Below are 24,899 nucleotides of genomic sequence, written 5' to 3' on the forward strand. Positions count from 1 at the left end.
GAATATAAATGTTCCCTGGGTCACTGTAGGTCAGTGATCTATTTTGACCTTTAAAAAGTTCATGAAAGATGTTTATTGCGGTTCTTGTTTTCATGAAACTAAAAGTGGAAACCAGAAACTATCCCGCACAGCAAATTCTATAGTCATAAAAAGGGTGGTCTGACCCTATTCTGACGTTCGTACCTGACCCCAGATCAATGGAACTTCTTAATTCAATTGCTGCGTTGTCCAAGAAACTATCCCAGATATGTATGGATTTGTCAAATACTAAGTTATTGCATCAGGCTAAGCGGTTTGCTAGAAATTGCCTTCGCTAAATCTATGGGCTAACTTTGACCTGCTGTAGGCCAACAACCTTGCAAGGCACACCCCAATTTTTGATCTTAGACAATCTTTTATTCCATTGTCTACAGCCATGTAAAATTTGGCGTGACTCCGCTGCGCCGTCCGAAAATCATTTCGGAAAGCTGTTTGGGAGATGGAAAGAACCCGCACGGAAGCGCGTCTTAAACACCAGCACTCGGTGCTTTGTGCGAGGTCAACGGGGTGCATACAGTAAAGGCATATTTTCTTTGTCACTGGGACACCAAAGGGAACTGACAGCGGCGAAATGACTTGCAGAAAATTACAGCGGCGAAACCAATTATTGATCCATGAGGTAGTGGACGTTATTTCAAGAGCAACCCATTTTTGTATGGAACATGAGACATGTCAAGTCAAGCTATCAGTGTCAAGCTAAGCGTGCAAAGTTCCCGGTCGGCCATTTCCAAACTTATCACGCACGACAACGGAACAGATAACATTGAATGCCACCTGTACAATTGCATCATGTATTGGTTAATATGGTCTATAATATGTCACAATAGGTCCGACGGCCAAATTTTATAGTATGTGCGTGTCACTTGGCACGCCTCACCTTACCAGACTGCGTGCTTTCACCTGCTAATTACGCGGCGGGTGAAACAACTATGACATAGTATTATTGGATGTTTAAGGTGTGATGAAAGTGCGTGCGTCATCAGGCGCCTGAACTTGGAACACAACTGATATCAGCATGACAAAGGAGTCATCACCAATGGCGTAACCAAGGTGTGGTATCGCAATCTTCACTAATGTTACAGAAGACCTCGAGAGGATCTCTGAGGCGACCTTCGCCCGGTGACGAAAGAAGATGTCACATGGCGTTTGTAAGGCCGGTGCGAGACCCGTTAGTTTGACGCGTTCGTCGGCGTATTTCTTGCCTTCTGATGGACTTAAAAGGTGGAAATAACATGTTCCGTCGGTAAACAACTGTCCCATCACTTAAAATCATTTTTCGGGCCGTTAAAAACACGAAAATGAGATAAATCTATTTTTTATTTTGTAAATCGCCGCGTGGTACATCCAGTTGGCTATGCCAATGTAACAACTTACATGGCACATGTGACCTTAACATATACCTGGCTCGTTGATACTCTGTTCCATAGTTCGGGAACTGGAATGAACCGAAACGTCCAGAGATAAAATTCCGTCCATACAGTAAGATGGCTTAGGGGCCGTTGAGACAGCCATGGGCACCCCAGGACTGCTGGCACTGCCAAAGCAGTCTAACGATAAAAACAAAAAAGGCAGAACACCCAGATGCGATTGGTTAGTCCGAGATAGTTACCATAACAAGAACGAGAATGCGTGACGAGCAAGTGCATCTGAAGTAGTATCAGCCTCTTTAAAGCGGTCGGGAGACTCTGCTATCGTTGAGAGCCCCTGACATGATCCAAAGCCCCGAAGACAGTCAAAGAAACCGCAGAGAAGCCAAGTGGCTAAAGCGAAGAACATGATCCTCGATGACTCGAAGTCAACACCGACGTAGTGCAGTGACCGCAGGGTATCAACCAACTCGAAGTGGTGAGCGGAAATACAACAGCTCCACCCAGGATAAGGATTCTCCAGGCAAGGGTTCCCTAGAAAGGCCAGGAGTCTTACAACTGCTCGTGGATCCGCGGCAAGCAGGGTGCCGTGAAAGTTACGGAACTGCGAGACAATGATGGCGAGGTTTAATGACTTCAAAAACAAAGAATACCGGGATGGTCGGAAATTTCCACAACGCTCAGGCAGGACGTATGCTGGCCATCACTTCAGTAGCGGACCATGGCTGCGGTAGAAAGTTTCAATGGAAAGCAACAGAATGCTGACCAAGACGTTCAAGAGCCACCCAATACTCCAAGACAGCTAGCGTAACGTATTCCATGGAGGGCTGAGCGATCTGCAAAAGGTCAAAATAATGACGTGCATGGCCACCCCCAAGGTGCCCGAAGTCATGAGCTCCTTCCGTGATATAGCTGACCCTTTGAGACGACATGCATAATGAGGAGCCCTGAAACATTAAATAGGGATTTGGAAAACCTTCGGAGGCAGGGTAGGTTTCAAAAAACACAAGGGTCCCCTGCACTTCATTGACGTCCGTTAGATCACCTAGGACACCCTCAAGGCTATCGCTAGCTCTGGAGCGACAACGCTTCTCAAGAAAGTTCAAGAATGTTTCATACGGATGATGATGAATCTTGAGGCTCTGATTCTTTCAGCACGTGATGTCAGTGCTCCGGAGACAGTTAGCAGTCTTCTGAAATTGTAAGCGAGAAACGCCGGATTAAGGTGCGAAGATGTGAGGTGGAAATACACTTCGGAGCAATAATTTACGTTAGATTAGGACAATTAGCCGTCACCCAGATGGGCTGATGCAACTCCTCCACCTTCCGTAAAGTCTTTTTTATAATACCTCTTCGGCACATTGTACAGTCACACCCAAATTTCCAACAGTTTATGGTGATTTAATTGCACGGGTGTTGACACCAAAAACGTGTTTTATCTCTTTCTGGTTCTGGGGCAGCGGCGGTGTAGTAACACTGCACGGCGGTCTACGGCCTGAGTGTGCGGGCGGTCGGGCAGCAACCGATGATGCCGCGGAACGCGCGCGGCAGGCCGACATTGTTACATTAACGGATATATCATTAATGCGTGCTCAGAACGCATACAAATATACACTACTCCACTCCAAATTGCGCAAGAGGCACATCTGTTTAAGTTTCGTGTCGCCACATACCGTGGTCTCATAAAGATGACGTAAAGCTGAAAATGTATTATTTTCTCGGAAATTTGGCCTTTGACCTGCCACAAGTGGTCAAAGGCCAATTTTTGACCAAACGACATACAGACTCGTACCAATCGTGGATTTCGGTAGAAATAATCCGCTGATGTTTCCTGCTAAGCTCTATCTGCATTGGCTTGGAAACGCCAGAGGGTCGAATTAGCCCCCCCCCCCTTATCAATCCGTGTTATAAAAACAGAGAAACAAGGTTAGAGTTTGCACGGTATAATTTTGAGAATATCTTGATTGTGGGCGACCAAGAAGATACCGTAGATTCAAGCTGGCAGTTTGTTGGCTATCAGAAAGTTCTCGAGGTAGTATTGGACCGCACCCTGAGTGATTACCGTATAGCTATGGCTTAATCCCACAACCATTTTGTTTCCGGCAACGAATGCGCTTCAAATAGCAGATGACGTCGTGAGAAAAAGTGTTGCGTGCAAGACAACAGGAGGTATCCAAATTGAGAGCCAAAAGAGTTTGTTCTTCGAAATGAAAAGGATACCTAATCTTCGAATCGTCACTGAAATCTACTTGAATATTGAGGCAATACAAAATACAATTGACAAAAGACCGCTAATTGTCTGCGGATATAACACGAAGTGCATGCTTGTGGCTCAGACATGCAACCGGGCGTTTTGTACTCCCTGTGTATAGCGTCGATTGCTGTAAAATGTGCGATGCGCTCATCAAAAGCATGACATAAATGCATGTGCAGTTTGTATCTTGGGCAATGTGTGTGACCGATTACCGTTAAAGTGCTGGAGATAGTAGACCAACTGACTATTTAGGGCATAATATTGGCTTATGCCCTAATGTAAGAGTTTGCATCAGTTTGCTGATGTGGTAAGAACATATGCTTAACTTTTTTCTATGTTAAGTGCACGCATGCCTCTTGGCCGCATTTGCTGCTGGTTACCCGCGCGGAGTTATTCCTTAGTGGCAAGCGGCACTTTTCAGTCCTGGCATGAACAGAAGAACGTGAATAGCCACAGCACGGTGCATAGTTATATTAAGTCATTGTTTTGCTGATCTACCAAAATATGACACTGTATTATGATAGCACATGGAGATCAAATGCCATTTGTCAGCCCCAGTGAATTAAAGTGCTGAAAGTGTGCGCTTTTCCCGAACTCAATCCCTAAAATATCCTGTCCTCCAGAAATAAAAATGATCCAACGTTGCTTAACTTAACTCTTCCTAAGCGATACTCATATCAAAAGGTCTTGCGGTTACAGTCAGTAGTAACTCATGCAAATGTGATGGAACAATTTCCGCCTGGCGTAGCGTCTGCGATCCGTTTCCTGAAAACTATCGCAACTTAAAGGTCCGCTCATCATGCGCACGGCAGAATGGTACATGTCCAGAGGTCATGTGTTATTTCAGATGATTTGCCGCATGATTGACAGAAAATACACATAGAGTTAGGGATATAACTGTATGCTTATTGAAACAATGTTTACCCTTAAACCACTGACGAACTGTTGAGAGAGCATTTATCAAACCACGAGCACTTCGAAAGGGTGGAAATCCTTAGTTTATTGGGCGCGCAAATGTGCAGGGTAATTTCGGATAGCCACGCTGTGTGCTGTTGGATGGTATTTATATGCCATAATGGATACTGATTAATCGCGTGACTGATATCACAAAAGCAATTTTATGCTAATATTGCAGAATCAATTATTTCGGTATGAGCTACCGTGCTTCTGTTAGTACGCGTCCCCGGCACTAGATGTCACTTGGCGCACGAAGGCTGGCAAATACTGTTCCGCAGTGCGCAATGCTGTGCCCAGCCTCTCGCATGGCCTTCCCTGCCCTGCTTCCTTGCACTTGGCTTGATTCAAAACGGATCGGTTGGACGTGTTCTACTGACGCGTCCCTTCCAGCAATTCAACACAGATAGACAGCAGCGTCGCTGGTGCTTCCGTTCCCGGGATAAGGCTATGATGCATGCTGGTCTCGGTAACACAGTAGGCTGTCACGCCATGGGCCATATGCTTTTACTCAGCGGGACGCGGAGATTCTCATGCTGCCAGTGAAATGGTGCGAAAACCCAGCCGGGTGATTTGTCCACGTCAGAACGGTTTACCACCTCCCGGTCTCTGCGCGCCCCACTCAGCAACCCTTCCCTCAAAGGACGGGCGGCCTTCTAGCAGCAGCGGTAGCTGGCGGCCGCTGCCGCGCTGACGTGACAGAAGAGATTGAGGAGCCTCTCCCGCCCAGGAAACTTCAGAATCAAAACATCGTGAGGTGTATGCGAGGGCTGGGCTCGCCCCTAGTAAACAACCTTATTGCAACAGCTGCCGTTCTCATCCTGACTCTGTCAATAAGGACAGGCTTTCATTACAACAAAATAAACTGTTGATAGTATATCCTACATATCAGTGTAGAGCCACTGATCTCCGAGAATATGCACTATCTAAATGTTTTTTTGTAGATCTTAATGCATGCATTATTTATGCTTCATTTGTTGCTTCTCATTGCCTGTCTTTTTCAAGCCAGAGTACGTTTCCAGCTTCCGTAAGGCTGATCTGATCTGATCTGATCAATATTTACAATATCCATAAATGTAAAACGATATCGTATCAATATCGATCCCATCAATGGATCCATATTTGATCCATATCCATTACATCTCCCCTGCAGACTTTGCCACAAGTTGATCGCAAAAGTTAAAATGGGTTTGAGGCCTTTAGCTTTCATGTTACTTCGGTGGCCAGCTTCGTATGAATAATGCAATGATTTTGGTCATTTACTTCCGAAAGTTTTTGGATTATCTAAAGACCCACGTAACTGCCATTTTATCGCTGTCATGCCGGCTGTCATGATGGACAGCTAAGCGTCACGAAATATATTTGATTGGAACACGTGCTTCAAGATCCGAAGCTTAACGAGTGGACAATTGACCCACACGCGCCATCTCGTTGCGTATATCAGCACCAGCTGGTGATGGCAAACACTCGACATTGGTACTACACCAGTACGGTTAAACTGGAACATGTGATAGAAACTAAGGCTGCCACGAGCTTTCATTAGGGCCATCCGGGTGATCCTATTAAAACTCCTCCAACTTGCGCTACTGGCCCATCATTTTCCCTGTCCTGCACTGCTAACATTTTCCCCCCATCGTTTTTATAACGTTTCTTTTATCTCACCATCAAGATGCAAACACTAGGGTCAAGTCAGTAATTTTGATCAGTTAAAGCACGATTTGCAAATACGTTTCGATCTATCGGGTGTCTTTTCTCATCACGTTTGCAGTATAAACGCGGCCATAACGCGTGCCAAGTTGATGAGAATACAATTCAATGACAAACATCGTTTAAATAACTGTCCTGGCAGCAGGATATCCAATATATTTATTGTTCAAACATTTCGTTGCCGATGCTGTCAGGTCTAAATTTGGCTGAAAGCTCTTCGCAGATTGTAATGAGGGTTTTGCGAGCTGCATCAACATCTGAAATGCAGCTTCCGTGAATAGGGAATGAATAAATTATGTGTCTGTATGCGTATTCGTCGGAAAGGGAAATCAAATATGTAAATGGACATGCGTATATGCATCTTCTTGAATGCAGCACCGTAGTAATGTTGGTGGGAAGTAAACACAATGCTTACTAACGAAGCGTCCAAAGCAATATGTGCGTGTGGAGAGTGTATAGGGAGTAAGAGAGGAAAGAGAGAACGGAAATACAACTGAATACAGGAAGAGAGAAAGGGACATAGAGGAAGAGACAGAGGTGGGTAAAGAGGGAGCATGAAGAAGAAAAAGACGCAGAGGAAGGAGGCAAAAATAAGAAGAGGAAGAAGAAGAAAGGAGTAGGAGAAGCAGAGGAAAGTGAAGAGAAGGAAGGCGGAAATACAGAGGGAAATATTAAAACGTCACAACAAATGAGGAAAGCAGACGTAGTTTTATTATTAAAATACATATATTTGGTGCCTGACATGTACAGAATGTTCGCGTATTGTCAGATTTTCGTTAGGAAATATCAGGTGTTGATACAAGCCTGAGTTCACGATCAATTTTTACTGACAAAAGACAAAGGGTAGGTCGGCGAGTTTTTCAAGCGCAAAAAACAACACAATACAAAACAACACAAAGCAAACAGGCCGCCCAGCCCGATCCGATCTACCTCTTTCATGCCCTGTGAACTGCGTATGATTTTTTAACTGTTGATAGCAGCGGTTCGAATATTCCAATATGGAGTGGGGTGAGGGGTGTTATTCTCAAGCTTGTGTTGCATAATGCTCGTAACATTTTATGGAGGGTCTGATGGGGTATGGGTTGTCTGTAGCAGCCCAATCTGTATAAATTTAAAAGCAAAATCAAATCATCTGACAGTAGAAAAAACGAACATTGCGTTCTAGAGACAGGATTTCTGTCTTAGGATAGTTTTATGCTGAGCCCTTTGGAGCGTCTTAAAAATGCCCTTAAGCAACAGCTTTTTGCATGAAGAGCGTCTTGGCACGACAGTGTTCCTCACAATAACCTAACATTATATTAAGAGCACCAAGAACGAAATATGCGCTAGAAAAGAGGGTCGCAAGACCTATATTTATCTGGCTAGAAGATTCACCACCTCGCTCGTCATTCGCTCTACAAGCTGTTTTGCTACTTTTCTACCTCTGTCACCCCGTCTCATCAGCTGTTTGTTTATGCATTATGTTTACATAACGCATTGAATGCATTACATATTACAATGAATGCGTTGCAGAATACATGGAATACATATGTCATATATTACTTACTGTAAACATTAATTGGAGCATCAGCCTATACGGACGTCACACATTAGTACATTAGCCCTTGCCCAAATACGCCATTCTTCATAACGCGAACTGATAGAGTAGTTGATGAGACCACTTCTGGTGTTTCCAAACTAATGAAGGCAGAACTTAGCAAAATCCCCAGTGGGCTTATGTGGACAGATCTCACGATCGGTTCTAATTTTTGCGTCGTTAGATCAATAATTGACGCCATTATGCCAGATCAAATTTTCCAGAAAATCTTACTTTTCTAGCAACACAAAATCATGCACACAAGACTCTGGCTCGTGGCAACACAAAGCCTAAACAGGTATATTACTTGTTAAATCACGTGCACAATGATGTCTATTTCTATGTTTTTCATCAAACATTTATGATGTATGGTTCCGTTAATGCAACAGTGACGGTCCACTGTGCGTGTTCCGCGGCATTATCGGCTGCCGCCCGCCGCGCGCGCCGGCCTTAGAGCAGTGTATCTTTAAAACCATCGCTGCTCCGAAACCAAAAGAGCCAGGAACACGTTTTTGTTTTCAAAACACACGCAAAAGACACTCCTTTGAACACTGAAAGTTTGGGCGCGATTCTACAGTATGCCAGAAAGGTATTCCCAAAAAACCATGGGAGGGTCGCATCTTCCCTCTTATCAGGGCGAGGGTCCAGTGTATACGCTGAGCATTATGCATCCGTTAACACCTTCAGGGGCACCAGAGGAAAGGAAAAGTAGATGATCAGATTAACATAATTGGATTCGCCTTCCATCATATGGGCTACATATTTGGTGTGTTACGTAGGGAAAGGAGCCGTGCCACAGCTCGGTTGATAAAACGTCCCGTGCGCTGACCATGCTGTGTCGCAGCTCAGTTGATGGACCATTCCATACGCTGACCATACCTTGCTGCAGCCCAGTTGATGGACCGCCCCGCACGCCGACCATGCCATGCCGCGGCCCAGTTGGCGGACCGTCCCGCACGCCGACCATGCCATGCCGCAGCTCAGTTGATGGACCGCCCCGCACGCCGACCATGCCATGCTGCAGCTCAGTTGACGGACCGCCCCGCACGCCGACCATGCCGTGCCGCAGCTCAGTTGACGGACCGCCCCGCACGCCGACCATGCCGTGCCGCAGCTCAGTTGACGGACCGCCCCGCACGCCGACCATGCCGTGCCGCAGCTCAGTTGATGGACCGTCCCATACGCTGACCATGTGGGACAGACGCGAGAGACCTGGTCCTCAGATCGCGCCAATGGGCCTCGTCATAAGAGCCATTGTACAGGCCTCCTGTCTGAAGTGGAATGTAATCTTATGCACTTATTGCAGCTGCAGGCAATTCAGAAAACTATTGGACCTACGCTACGGCTCACTAAACCCTCGGTTTTGCCGAATAGATGAAGATTGTCTGGCATACTAGTGGGCGCAAAATGACCGCAACAGTCGATCGGACTATAAAACAGAAGATATCCTCATCAACATTCTGGTAATTAATTGGTTCAGGATGTCGGCGGTCTGCAATAATTTTCGAAGACCATCAGCAATGATATTTGATGAAATAGGCTTACTTATAACTATTGGCATGCTTTTAAGTGGAAAAAGCTGCTCTAGACAACACAAGTTTTCTGTTTCGAACATGTGCTCCTCAAAACGTAGTTTCTGGTGCTCTTTTCGAATTGTTGATAACAGGAGCCGCTTAGTGCATCTTCCACAAAGCAGTCTTGTATGATTTTGGTAACAATGACCTTCAAAAGGTAACACAAGGTTACTGACCTAAAATGTGCATGTGATCTTTTGTTTAGAACAAACATCTGGATTCTTGGTGTTATTTTACCTTTTTCAACCCGAAGTTCATAATCTAGGAACCTCAAAATTTGACCTAAGTGAGTTCACGTACAGGCCAACACACATTGTGAATTTGGTTGCCTTAGCTCTCCTATTTCTTGAGACCGCATGGGGGAGGGGCAAATTGACCCAGCCACCCGAGCGAAGTGTATCCAACCGTCCACTCGGGCGCATGTTGAGATAGGTACGCAAGCTGTGTGTAAGCATCTTAAAAGTGGGCAGCATAATGCTGACCACTTTTAATGCATAATCAGCTGGACCAATGACTGGTCCAGCTGATTCTGCACAACGTACTCGGTGACATTACTTCACCTTTCGTAACGTTATTTTGCACGGATGAGGCGTTTGCCAAAAAGCTGTACCATTGCATTTTAACTCACTTGATCTACCTCTTTGTGAAACTAACCCTGTTTATACGAGAATACGCGCAATCCCATATTGGCTAATCGGCGCCCGACCTTTCAGTCTGGTTGTCTGTGCCAGAATAGTCCCAGCCAGAATGCACGCGATGCCCGTGCCAAATCCTTGCGTGACATGCCGAAATAATTCAGGAAACATCTTCGGCTGAGCTAGCGTTGCCGTCCCAGGATGGTGGGGTTCAAGGTCTGCCTTCCCAGGATGTTGGGGTTCAAGGTCTGCCCTCCTGGGATGGTGGGGTTCAAGGTCTGCCCTCCTGGGATGGTGGGGATCAGGGTCTGCCCTCCTGGGATGGTGAGGTTCAAGGTCTGCCCTCCTGGGATGGTGGGGTTCAAGCTTTGCCCTCCTGGGATGGTGGGGTTCAAGGTCTGCCCTCCTGAGACGGTGGGGTTCAAGGTCTGCCTTCCTGTATGATAAAGATCAGAGTCTGTCCTCCTGGAATGGTAGGGATCAGGGTGTGCCCTTGTGGGACGGTAAGACTAGGGCTGTCATCCTGGATGGTAGTGGTCAGGGTCTGTCCTCCTAGGATGAGGAAGGTTCATGCTCCGCCCTCCTGGACTGGTGGGGATCAGGGTCTGTCCTCCTAGGATGAGGAAGGCTTATGCTCCGCCCTCCTGGACTGGTGGAGATCAGGGTCTGCTTTTAAAAAATCCGTACGTCTTATTGAACTTTGACCTCCCAAGCATCAGTGCCCACCCTTCCTGCCAGGGTGAGGGGCAGGCGACGGCATATTACCTCAGCAGCTGAGTGCGTCGTAAAGCCTTCATAGCATTGACCTCCCAAGCCCGCGGTGCAATCCTCAAAGGCGACGCTCTGGATGCACCCTTGCTGGAACAACGTCTGAAGAGTACAGCTCGCAAAGTATAGAGGCTGGTAGAATGTGCCCAGGCACTTAAACAATTGTTGCCTTCTGTGTTAATTTTGGACGTGATATGGCATGACGTAATGACAACTTGAAAGCTTAATAAGATGAATGCATCGGTAATTGAAGAAGGTGTTATGGCTCGGTATCTACAGAGAGAGAGAGAGAGAGAGAGAGAGAGGAGAAGAGAGGAGAGAGAGAGAGAGAGAGAGAGAGAGAGAGAGAGAGAGAGAGAGAGAGAGAGAGAGAGAGGAGAGAGAGAGAGAGAGGGGAGAGAGAGAGAGAGAGGAGAGAAGAGAGAGAGAGAGAGAGAGAGGGAGAGAGAGAGAGAGAGAAAGAGAGAGAGAGAGAGAGAGAGATATAGATAAAATATGTATAATATATATATATATATAAAATATGTATATATGTATATATATATATATATATATATACATATATATATACATATATATATATATATATATATATATATATATATATATATATATATATATATATATATATATATATATATATATATATATATATATGTGTGTGTTTTGAGTTCAAAGGATGACAAATTGTGCACTACCGTTGGAAAACATCTTTTGGTACGGAGAACATAAATGAAGCATAACTAATTGAGGTAAGACGAACTGCTATTTTCATTTTCATACATGTAAGAAACACTCACAATGGGAACATCACAAAGACACAATAGGAACACTATTGTCACATTCACACCAGAAGTGCTCACCGCCCACCACCTAGTAGTTCAAGAGTTCTGCAAGAATTTGTCTGTCTGTTTAAGGCCGGAGAGAGTTCGCTAATGAATATGCTTTCCCAAATGTGAAGGCATCTTCTGTCACCGCACGTCCGTAAAATGTCAGTGCTGTTTGTCAGTTGTTGTCTTGTCAATGTCATGTCGTGTCCCTGTCGCATGTGGTCCAGAGGTGCCCCGTCACGTAAGTGCATTGTGAGGCGTCGTGAGAGTGTCGTTGTGGTCACACCAATGTAGTGTATGAGACGAAGTTTGCAGCCTTCGATGTTGCATTGGAATTGATACACTACATTGGTGCATTTCAGTCTGTCGTGTTTGTCTGGGCTGTTTCTCATAAGAAGGTTCGATATTTTCTTATTACAAAAGTAAATGGCAATGTCTATTTTGTGGTTGTTTTTGCCTTTCACATGTTTATAAATAATTTCCCTAAAGCATTTTCGTCCTGTTTGTGGGCAGATGTCATTTGATTTTGATAAAACAGTTTGCCGGTCGGTTGAATGTCTTGCATTGGTTTGCCTTCAAAGTGTCTTGTCATATGTCGTTGTGTCTCGTTTTCAACGTCAGAATTTGAAAAACCGTTGTTCACCAAGATCTGTCTGATTCGTGTCAATTCTGAATGTAGTCCTGTCCGTTCAGAGCAGTGCTTAAATGCTCGTCTAAGAAAGGACCTTATGACGCTAATTTTGTGGCGTCGAGGACACTCACCGTCAGCATTTAAGCACCGTCCGTTGTTAGTCTGTTTTCGGTATACAGTCGTTTTGAATTGTTGTCCTTGTCCATCGACAGCTACGTCAAGAAAGGGTATTACGTTTTGCACACTTGGCTCTGTTGTGAATTTTAAGCCAGACCGTTCTTCAAGAGTGTTTTTGAGATGTCCTGGTTGGTCAATGTCCCTAACTTCTACAAAGATATCGTCTACGTAGCGGCAGTAAATGTCTGGTCTTATGTCGTCATTCTGTAGTATGTCGGCTTCTACGTGTCCCATAAAGAAATTAGCGAATAGAGATCCTAGAGGTGAGCCCATCGCAACACCCTCAATTTGGCAATACATTCGGCCATCGGGCCCGCGGAAAGGAACTTCCAACGTGCAGGCTTTTAGTAATTGTTCAAGAAGGCGCCTTGATATTTTGAGAGGAGGAATTTCAGGATGATTGTAGACGCGGTCAAGGATGATGGATATGGTTCTTTTAATAGGCACGTTTGTAAATAGATTTTCAACATCTAGAGAGGCTAGCAGGCCCTTAGGTTGACGAGATCGCACTATATCAGTAAACTCATCCGTTGATGACAAGCTGTAAGACATGGGAAGATATGGGGACAGAAGACCATTAAGACATTTTGCAATTCTATAGTTTGGTGAAGGGATCTGTGAAATTATTGGACGAAGGGGGTTGCCATTTTTGTGAGTTTTCACAGACCTATAAGCATAGCCAGGCGCAAATTCACCCGTTATCTTGGAAAAGTGTATGCCATCAACAGCGGCATTGGCAGCAGTGATTAGTTTGCTAAGCTTGGTCTTGAGTTTGTCTGTTGGATCTCTTGTGATGCGCCGGAACTTCTTGCCGTCGTTCAAGATGCAGTTTAGTTTCTCATGATATTCCTTTCTGTCAAGTATCACGTAGAGTGATGATTTGTCCGCTCGCCGAATGATGATGTCGTCTTTTTCTTGAAGTTCCTTTGCCGCTGTCCTGAGTTCTTGCGTGAATATCTTGCTCCCGTCATTTCCACGCTTTTTCGTGCTCTCTCCTAGTAAGCTGTTGTTTAGATCCTTGTGCACGGTTACCTTGTTCTCTTTTTCCAAATTCAAGATATCCTGGTAAAGAATTTCTAGTTCTACTTTCTTCTTAAGTTTGTCTAGTTCTACTTCTTTTTAAGTTAAGTTTGTATATATATATATATATATATATATATATATATATATTCTTCTCAGAGCTTTGTAATATACCATACATTAAATACGTTTATCAGTATATCGAAAGATGCTTTCTTTTTCTTTACACCCCAAAATGCGATGGTCGCTTTAGCAGGAACATAGTGGCTGCTCATCGAGTTTAACTTCTCTTCCTGTAGTGCTAGACTTTTTCCGCCCATTCATTTTCAGCTGCTGGTACTTGTCTGTTTTGCGTCTTAGTCTATTGATTCATGTTCCTGTTGTGACTCGAGGTGCCAAGAGTTGGCCAGAGTTAGTTTTAAAGTGAGATCGGGCTGGAAACTTGCACAACACTGGCTGCGTTTTTACCAAGTGAAAAATGTTGATGCTGCTTGGGCACATCAGTCGGCAGCACTCAGCCTGTCTCTTGTGTTCAACATCAAATCAAGCAAGCGATAGGTCTGGACGCGATAAACAGCTATGCAATGGAATTTTTGCTAAGAAGACAACTTGTTTGGGAATAAAGGGAAGAAGAACATTCTGGCGCTATAACCTCGCAGGGATTTTTAAAGTTTTAAGGGGAAGTTTTACGCGGGGAATGAGACGCAGCGTTGGTATCATGGATGGAATAATCGCTCGGACTGTCGTCCTCGCCTGGTGTGTTTGCATGTACACAGCGTTGCGGCCGGGCAACACTCCGGTCGCCGTCGCGGGCTATACAGTTGTTTTCACCGTGAGCCAAGCGATCCTTTCTGGTTGCCAGGGCCCTATTCACATTGATCGTATCCTCCCGAGTTGTGTTAATATCTCCAGTCCTGTTTCCCACTGGATACGTCTTTTATCTAGATCACTGTTTCAAGTTGGTTCCTGAATGCTTTTTCAGGTAGGTACAATGTGATGCGGCTCACATCGACTGTGAGCACTTTGCAGGCCCGCAATACGTCGTGTAAGGCGCTCTCTGCGCTATTCCAGGTGTACTGGGTCGGTCCCACCTTCGGCGGAATTTTGGCCGGCTTCACGTACGAGTTCGTTCACGAGTCGTCGGCGCAGGGGCGCTGGGTGCGCCGCTCGTTCCGACGGCGGCCCGGCGCACCGCTCAGAGGTCACCTGGGTCAGCGAGGTCACGGCCAGCTGGGGCGCGAGGCCAGCGGCATGAGCAGCATCACCACCGACTGCTTGCAGCCGTCAGCCGCCGAAGACGTGTCCAGCATCAGTCGACATTAGGGGATGAGGCTGGGGCTGACAGACTCAGAGACCAGGGCTGACAGGTTTGGAGACAGAGAATGGCGGCCTGGGGGCGGGCGTCGCGGCCCAGGGCTGTGGCTGACTGATGCGGAGAATGGGGCTGACAGGTTTTTCATCGGGGCAAGCAGGTCCAGAGACGAAGGTGGACAATACAGAGACCACGCCTAGCAGGTACTCAGACCTGGCCGGACTAGACCAGCGTCGAGCCTGGCACGTTCAGGCCGTGAGGTTCGGGTGTCAAGACCAGACCGGCCTGGTCTGGTGGCAGTGGCTGGCATATCCAGACACCCCGGCTGACGGCTCCATGAATCGGGACCCACCGATCCCGAGACTAGAACAGACACACCCAGAGACGTGGGCTGGCATATCCAGACACCCGGGCTGACGTCTCCATGAATCGGGACCCACCGATCCCGAGACTAGAACAGACACACCCAGAGACGTGGGCTGGCATATCCAGACACCCGGGCTGACGACTCCATGAATCTGGAGACACCGATCCAGAGACTAGAACAGACATACCCAGATACGTGGGCCGACATATCCAGACACTTGGGTCGACAGCTCCATGAATCGGGACCCACCGATCCAGAGACCAGGCCCTGACAAACCCAAAGACGAGGGCTGACAGGTCCAGAGATGACGATAAGGCTCATTTGATAATGATCATGATGTCTGACAGGGGACAGCTGACAGCAGCCAGTCAGCGCACCGCCCCGGTTCGCATGATTCAGGACAGTGTGTCAGACATTTGAATGCATGATTGTTGCGCCGAAATGTTAAGAATGCGTGTCCCGCCGATTGGAATGTGTAATACACCGCGAGTTATACAAATGCATCATTTTGACATTGGTGTGCTGCGTTTAATGGAAATGTTCAGCGACTTTGCATTGCTTAACGCAATTAGCCGTGCAACTTTAGAGCGGTAATAAAATAAAATCAACAACCTTTTGGGGTGCAGCCACTGTCATTGTCATACACGTACTTGGTGCTTACTGCGATGTTGTTTTGATGCATTGCAACGTTCTTAACATGCTTTAAGTTCTGTGTTGACTCTGAGATGCATATTTGCAAATATACGTGTCCACTTCTGCTACTGCTCACACCAAAAACCAGGCCAATCTGTTGTCTTGTTTTCGCATTACTATGTTTGCTTTCAACAGACTGCTAGCTTGACGCATATCAAATATCCGCCCACAAACCAAATTCCCCTAGGTAAACAACCATACGCTTTGTCAGTTACAGTGACTTTCGGAAATTTAGCCGGATCTTTTTCTCGTGCTGCATTTCGTTAATTCTGATCTAATTCATGTCTGCCGTGCTAGGTTACATAGGTATGTATCATTTTGGAAGCAGCTCACAAAAGATGAGGAACGAGGAAGTAGCACTGACGACATGGTCCAAATCCGATGGGTAATAGGTGATTGCATATTGTTGCGTGAAGGTCGGGCTGGTGTTGGTTTATTGATTCATGCATGATCTTAACGCTGCGTGTATCCGAACTGCTCAAAGTACAGGCCTCCAAGTGGTGCTATCAGTTTTATGTGGCTGCTTACACCCGTCTGTACTATTTTATATACTCTCCTTCCTCATCTCTCTCTCTCTCTCTCTCTCTCTCTCTCTCTCTCTCTCTCTCTCTCTCTCTCTCTCTCTCTCTCTCTCTCTCTCTCTCTCTCTCTTCTCTCTCTTCCTCTCTCTCTCTCCTCTCTCTCTCTCTCTCTCTCTCTCTCTTTCTCTATCTCTCTCTCTCTCTCTCTCTCTCTCTCTTCTCTCTCTCTCTCTCTCTCTATCTCTCTCTCTCTCTTCTCTCTCGCTCTCTCTCTCTCCTCTCTCTCTCTCTCTCTCTCTCTCTCTCTCTCTCTTTCTCTTTGCACCGTATCTTTTAAGTCACCATATCCCTTTTCACATCACTTAATACTTTTCAAATATTCGCGACGCAATTTGGTCTAGCTGTTCTATAGATTTCAATATCACTTCTAACGTGGCATACCGGCTAGCAATCAACTCTAACAGAACACCAGGGCTTGTCAGGTGGCCATGCCTTCCAATGACTAAGCTCATAAGCTCCCTGTGCTCGGGTAATCTTCCAATTCTATAACAATTGGTAGCCTTGCGAACCCTGGCAGCCAACATGGAAATGCTTTTGACTACGAGGGTATTAAGTGTTACGGTGCTGGGTTGAAATACGAAGGCATTTAAAGCCTGGTAAGTCCCGGACAGAATGTGTCCGACACTGGAATTTAAGGTAATACGACACAAGGACTGGATAATTTTATTCATCGAACTTGCCTGGTAAAGGCCTGTGGGTCACATTACATCACTGCAGGCTTGCCATCGACGGTTTAGAGTGAAACGACCGCTGTGGACGGGCAACAAAGCTGCAACAGGTGGTAGAGGACAAGCTTCATCAATGCTTGTAGGATCGAGGAGACCACCATCCATTCCAGCGACTTCTCAACTGCTTTAACGATTCATGTGGTTGTATTCTGGGTGGTACCACAAAGGCTATCAAATCACAGTTGTAGAGACATTCATACACATGTTATATACCTTATAAGAATTGCTAGCGTGTCTCAGGACAAAAGGGGTACACCACTCAGAACGGAAGCAAACGGTGGACGAAATTATGTGAGTTTAGGCAATTGAGAAACATGCCAAGTAATCGAAAGCAGTGTCGTCATTAGGGTCGTAATGCTACACGGTAACACATGGGCAACAAGTTCCAGGTCAGGCGAGCCGGAAAACAGCGGGAGGCAACTCACCACAAGAGCATTCTCACTCGCGCTGGCACCACTTAGCGTAACAACGAAATATGTGGTGGCGTGCGTTGTTTGTTACGCCTGGGGGCATTGCTTAACGTACACGGATAGTGACAATCAGGCGGTGCCTGGCGGTGCGACTGAAAGAGCTAACACTTGTTCAGATTTACTTTCTGTTAATTGCAAATTCGTGTCAGTATCCCGAGTCCAAACTGCACTGCTCATCCTAGCACTGGGCGCACGTTACTACGGTAAGCCTCAATGAGAGAAATTTCACTACAGCTTTCCGGTACACTTAGCTGGCCTCGAATGTACAGACCTGAAGTGCGCTTACCGCGTTTCGCGGTGGAGCAAGTATAGTGCGAAAAGTTAAATTTTCTTCCAATGGTAAGGCCCAGCTTAAATGTCAGCATTTGCGATAACGTTAAGCTGTGACTAAGCTGTGCCCCAACAACGCTGAAATGCAACGGGCGACTTTTTGAAGTGATTTTTTAAAGGTGGGAGCATTTCATGAGGCTCATAGCGCGTGAGACATAGATGGAAGTAAGTCTATTTAGGCCGCATAGAAGGGCACCGTCACAAGAACCCTTGATGTATCGAAAGATCTTCAGGCCGACGGCGTACAAAAGAACAATTGGCTCGAAAGATGTGGAGATGCCATTGACACACGCTGAAAGGATGCCATGACCGAGAATCGCTCCCTCTGGGAACTCACTGGAATCCTGAAACCATTCAGAAGCAGCTCTGCCGTCAGTAGTTTGCTATCCGACAAATGCGTGAGAAACGAGAAGTGAAGTATGCGACTGGAAACATCCCATGAATTATGTGGGTTGTAAGACAAAGTGTCATCGGCTTGTGAAAAAAATTTCAAAATATGATTTGCCCGTCATGGCTTGATTTGCATGAGATGTGTTGAACCATCGAAGACATGAACTTTTAGAAAAACCTGAATCAACGGGCTCTGCCTGCTGCCTAGGCAAGAGACGTCATAGACGTGGCTCTGCATAGCTAGCTCCGACCAAGATGTCTTCAAGGATTGGATGACAATATGTAATACGCAGATTGCGTTGATCCATTATGTCCTTTAAGCTATGATATTGATCCATGGGTTGAACTGAGCTATGTAGGATCACAAACTTTCTAAGCGACAAGGATCAGAGAAGGTCAGATCTTCACTGGCCTCAACAGATTGCGCAGCATCATTCACCACCATCTCATCTCAGGAAGAAAAAATCTGCCGAGCTCAAGTGAGTTTTTCGACTCATTGTCATTCATTTCAGTTTGAGACTGAGGTCAACCGTACAATCGTGCAGAATGCAGATGCATCTACCGTTGACTGCAAGTTCCAGTTAAACCGAAATCTTATGGATCATGTAAGTCATTTCATTTTGGTTGGGTGATGTTCTGAGAAAGTTAAGCTAAAGGCAAAGCTTTGATGTGCCACGACGACAATATCGCTTTTTATTAGTTTCAGCGTGTGGAACTCCCTTTTATTTCGCGCGCTATCTGCCTTTTTTGCACCCGACGCACGGAAAGCTGCATTGATGAAATGGCGTTGATTTATGCAATGCTTCGTTTGGTGCTGCAAGGGTCCTATCGAAATACTGATCCTGTTGTATCAAATGAAGTCCATAATTTTCCTGACATTTGCTGGCATCGCCACGTCCTATCCTGTTCCAAACGCCGCCACGTCAGTCGGGGAATCGGCTGCGATCCTTCTTGCATGCTTACGGCCTGTCAGCCGTCCGCCACTCGCGGCACAGAAGCCGCCGGCGACCATAGTGCCCGATATGGGAGGCCATAGACGTCGGGCGGGCCAGATGCCGCCACCCTGAGGCCCTCTCGACACCGAATGGCTTCGACCCGTGCCGCGGCCAACCGGCGCCGGCCGGCCTTGGCGTCAGAGCAGCAAAAAAGGCAATACTCTACGTCTGGCTCCCCAGGGAACGTGGAGTGGAACGCCCGGTGACAGGCGGCCGAGTGAGTGCGACACCCCACACGGCGTCCGAGTGCCGTGTTGTGCTGCTGGGGCACTGCACCTGAGCGGTAACCGTACGTTTGCATCATAGTTCGCGACACCTGTTGGGAGCTTGTGATCATATGGATGCAAGCGAACGTAGGTGGGATAAAGGAACGTTTAACACTTCACGATTCTATGCACAAGGCGTATCCTATGCGCGGTGCCTGTACAAAACGCATGTGTAGACAGTATTTGAGAAGTATGTTTATTACCATCGACAGTGCAGATATCACTCAGAGAGAAGCATGCGGGCCCCAATAGAATGCCAGCTTATCAGCGCCAGATCGGCACAAACAAGCCCTATCGCGAGGAGAACATGAGCGTAATAGCAAAACATTTCGCCTTCTGACCAAGTCTTAACAACCGACGCCCAGTTCATCAGAACCGACCACCAGGTTTTCAGCACCGGCGGCAAGGCCTTCCGCATAGGTGGAAGGGCTTGCAATACCGATCGCCATGTCTTCTGCGCTGGCGTCCAAGTATTCAGCACCGGGCTCGAAGTTTTCAGCACCGACCAGAATGTGGTCAGGCGACCTAACAGATGCCGTCGCACCCACCGTCTAGCCCAATACTGGTAGGCGGCTATCTCGTCCGCGTCACATCCGCAGCCCTTGTAGCGTCAGGTAGCGGGCCAGTGCGTCAGCGGCTTCTGCTTCCTCTCGTGCTCCCACCTCTGCTCCCACGCGTCCGCCCACGACTCCATGTCCGGTTCGTGAGCGGAGCCACCGTGGCGTGACCTGGACCAGCTGCGGGGACGGTAGTGCTCTGGCGGCCCGGACTCGCGGCGTGGCGAGCGTGACACGAGCACGAGCGGACCCTTTCTCTGTCCGTCTCCCGTCCACCGCTGCTGGCTGGGCGAGCGCTCGCGAGACAGAATGTCGCTCGCCTTCCGGTGCTTCTTGTGATCCTTTGCCAGCCGCATATGGGTCTTCACATCTGCCGACAACTTTCTGTGCACGCTGCAGTCACGCTTCGGCATAGGCAGGTCCCGGTCCAGCGACAGTGATACGCGGTTGCGGTGGTGGTGATGATGGTGCTTTAAGTTGTGCTCCGACGACGGCGGGTAGATGGGGAGATCTGCGAGGGGATCCATCGGATGTCGAGGAATTGCCCCGGCGTGTCCAAACGCCTTCCTTCTCACGGCTATCCAGCACGTTGTCCTGGACGGGCTCCGTGCTGGGAGGCTGCTCCCACGACACGTCCCGCGTCGGCCTCTGGAAGCTCCTGCTACGCCTCGAGATCCGGCCCGGCCTCCGCCGCTCTTCCCGCGCCACGTCACTGGCGCTGGACACGTTCAGCAGTCGGTTAATGTGTTCCAACACCTCCGCCTGCTTCTTCGACCGACGCATCCTGCGGCGGGCCTCCGTACTCTCACGTTCTGGGGTGGCGTAGAAGCGCTCCAGGGCCAACTCGTCGGCAGCATGGCCCGTAGAGAGGTAGCGGTTGTACTTTTCCCGACTGCTACGCCGAGGTGGTGCCCAGCTGTAGCTCGGGGACCACTGTGAGCCATCCGACTCGTCGTTTGGATCTTCCGGTGTGTAGAAGACTTCGTTACTGGTGGACATTGTTCTGTCGTACCCAGTATCGTTATAGTCGCGCAAGTAGACTTCCTGCCAAGGCTGACCCTGCTTGATATACTTGCGCCAGTCCATGCTTGACGTTGCACTCCGCCGGCGCTTGTCATGCTGGGGCTTGAAAGTCGGCACAAACTCGCGGGACTTGCGGGCGTCGAGATCTGCAGGCAACTCCGCCTGAGGCGAGACAGGCGACGGCGATAGCGTCCTCTTGGTCACCTGAGTCCTCGTGACCTTCTTTTCAGGCTGCTGCTGGTTACGCAGCGTAAACAGCTTTCTCTCGCGAGGCGATAAGGAGTGTTTCTCTCGCGATGCCGGCTTTCGTGCCGCTGCTGCTATCTGCTTTCGCTGCGCACTTAGCCGGCTATCGCGAGGTTTGGAAACCAAGCAGTTCTTCAATGCAAACTTGGAATCATCGGACGACTCCTTATTGTCAATTTTGTCAAAGGAAGGCATTCTTTTTACGTTTGGTAAGAACTTCCTGTCTTTGCTTAACACATTTTTAGATGGGCTTATCGTTCTTTCAACAAAGCCTGTGTCTTGTCTCGAGCGTGATCTTGATACATCAGCACTCGATAAGCCTATGCCCATGGCTGCATTCGCTGCTTCTCCCTGGACGAACTGGAGACGGCGACTGCGCGGTAGCCGACCTGCTTGGCGAGGGACTCTGCGCTCGCTGAATGGGTGGTTTGGATGTGATCTTCTCAGATGTTAAGCTGACCCGATTTGCAGGCAAAGGCCTCATAGAGAAAGGGTTCGCAAACTTACCTCCAGTCTCAATGGCTTTCGCCGCTAGGGTTTTGCGAACCTCCTTACCGAAAAGTTGATTAGATTCACTGCTAGTCCGAGACGTGGCAGTGACAGCAATCTGTTTATTTCCACCTGCTTGTTCAAAGTAAGTTTGTTCCCCCACGTTCGCGTCTTTTCTGAAACCACACTGCTTTGCTTGCAGAACCTTGTACTTATGACACCGTGCCTCCAAAAAGTTACTTGCCAGCCGTTGAATAGAGGTTTCACTAGAGGAGCGGGTCATCGCTCGACGACAGGAATCTTCCACCAAATTATTTTGGCCCCCACCTGTCGAGCCAAGCCTCCGGTAGGCTTCCATGGCCCGTCTCAGGTGTTTGCATTGGCATGCTTTATTCGCCTCTTCTGCTAAAAAGGCGTTCACCAAGAGCATCAGTGCGGGGTCGGCGGACAAACTGCTGGCACTGCCCGTCGCCTTATCAGTGAACGTTTTCACGCGTGCTGGCTGATTCATCTCCATCATGACGGATGCGGCCAGCTCCTGACCAGATTCTTTTGCAGGCAGTTCCCCTTCGTCGGTGTTTGTGCCGGTGCTGGTGGTGACAGATGGAGGTGTGGGCGGAGGAGCGGTAGGCGGCGCACCATCCAGGTTCCAAGACCCACTCTCACCCCCCAGGGTTAGGTCCGACAGTGTCGGAAAATGTCTTGCAGGGGTGCTTGGAGGCTTCTGTAGACATTCCTCTGATTTAGCCCGCAAAACCTCGTCCCCGAAGCGCGTGTAGGAGATCTTGCGTTGCATTTTGTTAGCGCTGCCGTCCTCAGTGCGTTCTAAGGTGTTACCAGTGGATGCACACAGATCAAATGCTTGGGATGTGGTCGAGTGGTCACTTTTCTTTTGAGTCAATGTAACATGCCCTGTATTGATGTGCGGGACTGTCTTTCGCCTCGGAGGGACAGGTGGTGCGTTGTTTACCAGTGAAGTGCGATGTGCTGCTAATGGCCGTGGTGAATCGGGAATGCTACGAAAGGTGACGCATGATCCATCTTTCGTAAAGCTCTCTCTGTCCTTTAATGCATCTGTGCCGTCTTTCTGACATGGTCTCGGTGAGACAATGTCGTCCAGGTCTAAGTCCATGCACTTCAGGATTTTTCGGGCTATTTCTACAGTATTCTGTTCTTCTGCCTCCGGTTGGTCGCCTCTCATTGCCCTACCCTCCCGAATTAGCAGCTTGACAACCCGTAAAATAGTTCCAACTTGGGTCTCTCGCTGCTCCAACCGACATTTTTTGTCAACAATTTCTTCCTGGCAGTCGGCAAGACACTGTTGAAGTCTATCAATTTCCTGCGGGTACTGTTCCGTCAGGCGTTCCAGTTCTTTTGAGTGTTCCACTTGGAGTCGTGACACGATTTCCTTTTGTTGCAAAGAAGCTGTCGCTAGCTTTTCTCTAAATTTTTTCTGCATGGATTTGGTGTATGTATTTATTTGATCACGTACAATTTTTTCCAATTGGGTTACTTTACATTGAAACTCCGTGACCTTTTCCTGCACGATCGTCTCAACTTGTTGTTGGTAATACTCTTTTAGCTTGATCTTTTCTATTTCGATAGTTTCAATGTGATCATGCTCTCCGTGCGTTAACATTGTAAGTTGCTCTGCTGACTGGCGCTGGTATAGCTGAACATCTCGTTGCATTTCGTGAATTTTGTCTATAAGACCTTTCAACTCCTGCTCAAGAAGGCTCCTTTTTTGAGTTGTCTCTTTTAGCTTTCCATTAACTATTTCTAACTGACTTTTCAGATCTGTTCGATCAAGAGAAATCGCGCTCAGCTTGCTCGCACATGCATCGTACCTTTGCCTTTCTTCTTCATATTTCTGCTGCCAGTCAGCTGATTCGATCACCATATCACATTGGCAAGAGCGATCTCTCTTGTGAGAATTAGAGGTGCCAAAATACTCTGAACCCGATACTGACTCCATATGAAACTTCTGCGTGTTTACTACGGACTCGTTGGACTTCGAATTGAGAAGTGCATCAGCAGCCGAAACGCTGTCAGTGCTTGGGGCATGCAAGCTTTGGTAGCTTTTCATGTTGGAGGAATCGCTTTCACTAATGCAAGCAGCTGTAATCTTCAAGTCTGTTTCAGTACATTTGGATTCTTTTGCACGGACTGTTTCCCCCGAACACGACAGCTGGTCCCGCCACTTTTTAGCTGCTTCCACAATTCGCTGCTTTCGCGATATTTCGTCGGCCAGCTTCTGCTCGGCCTCTTCTCGAGCTCGCCGTTCCTCACGCAGGGCTATTTCGGTGTCCGCTAGTAAATCTCTCACTGAGCCCGGCTCTGTTGAAGGAGAACATAATGGACGATCACATCTACCTTGTACAGAAAGCGGAGACAAATTTGGGCCGCAGATAAGGTCTCGCCTCACCCCATGTTCCCGCTTCAGGTGTTCCGGTATCGTTCCGTTCTTACAGCATTCTTCTCGCAAGGTTTCTCTTAACAAATAGATCACCGAGTCCTGCTCAGCAATTCGATCTTTAGCGCTAGTGAGTTCCAATCGTTTCTCTTCACTATTTTTTGTTGTCCTTGCTAGCTCTTTCCTCACTCGTTGAAGCATTAGCTTGGCTGTTTTAAGGTCACACCTTCGCGACTTTTCTTGGTCTAGTTTAGCTGATATTTCCCTAGTGTTTGTCGCCAGTGAATGGTTTTGCCGTTCCAAAACACAGATGGTTTCTTCCATCAGGCGCACTGTGTTCTCAGTTTCAATAAGCTCCCTTTCCAGCTCTGTTGGAGTCACATCTGCATCCTTGCAAAATTCCTGGGCCTGCTCTCCACTTTTTACATCTTGATTCTTGAGCTCTGGATTGCAACCTATTTTAGAATTACCATCTTTTGAATCGCCAATCCACTTAGCACCCAAAGC

The 24,899-nt window shown here is 47.5% G+C and overlaps 1 protein-coding gene across 1 annotated transcript in view; it reads left to right on the top strand.

Annotated features, from left to right (window-relative positions):
- Nucleotides 1-15,931, top strand: part of LOC119099224 (lens fiber major intrinsic protein) — a 41,481-nt gene extending 25,550 nt beyond the window's left edge. The window contains exon 5 of the mRNA XM_037222340.1: nt 14,604-15,931. Within this exon, the coding sequence (XP_037078235.1) occupies nt 14,604-14,855 (252 nt within the window). The 3' untranslated portion in view covers nt 14,856-15,931. The remainder of the gene's footprint in view (nt 1-14,603) is intronic.
- Nucleotides 15,932-24,899: the final 8,968 nt, after the last annotated feature.

The sequence above is a fragment of the Pollicipes pollicipes genome, unplaced genomic scaffold (assembly GCF_011947565.3).
Source record: "Pollicipes pollicipes isolate AB1234 unplaced genomic scaffold, Ppol_2.1 Scaffold_4740;HRSCAF=5597_pilon_pilon_pilon, whole genome shotgun sequence".
Classification (NCBI taxonomy): Eukaryota; Metazoa; Arthropoda; class Thecostraca; order Pollicipedomorpha; family Pollicipedidae; genus Pollicipes; species Pollicipes pollicipes.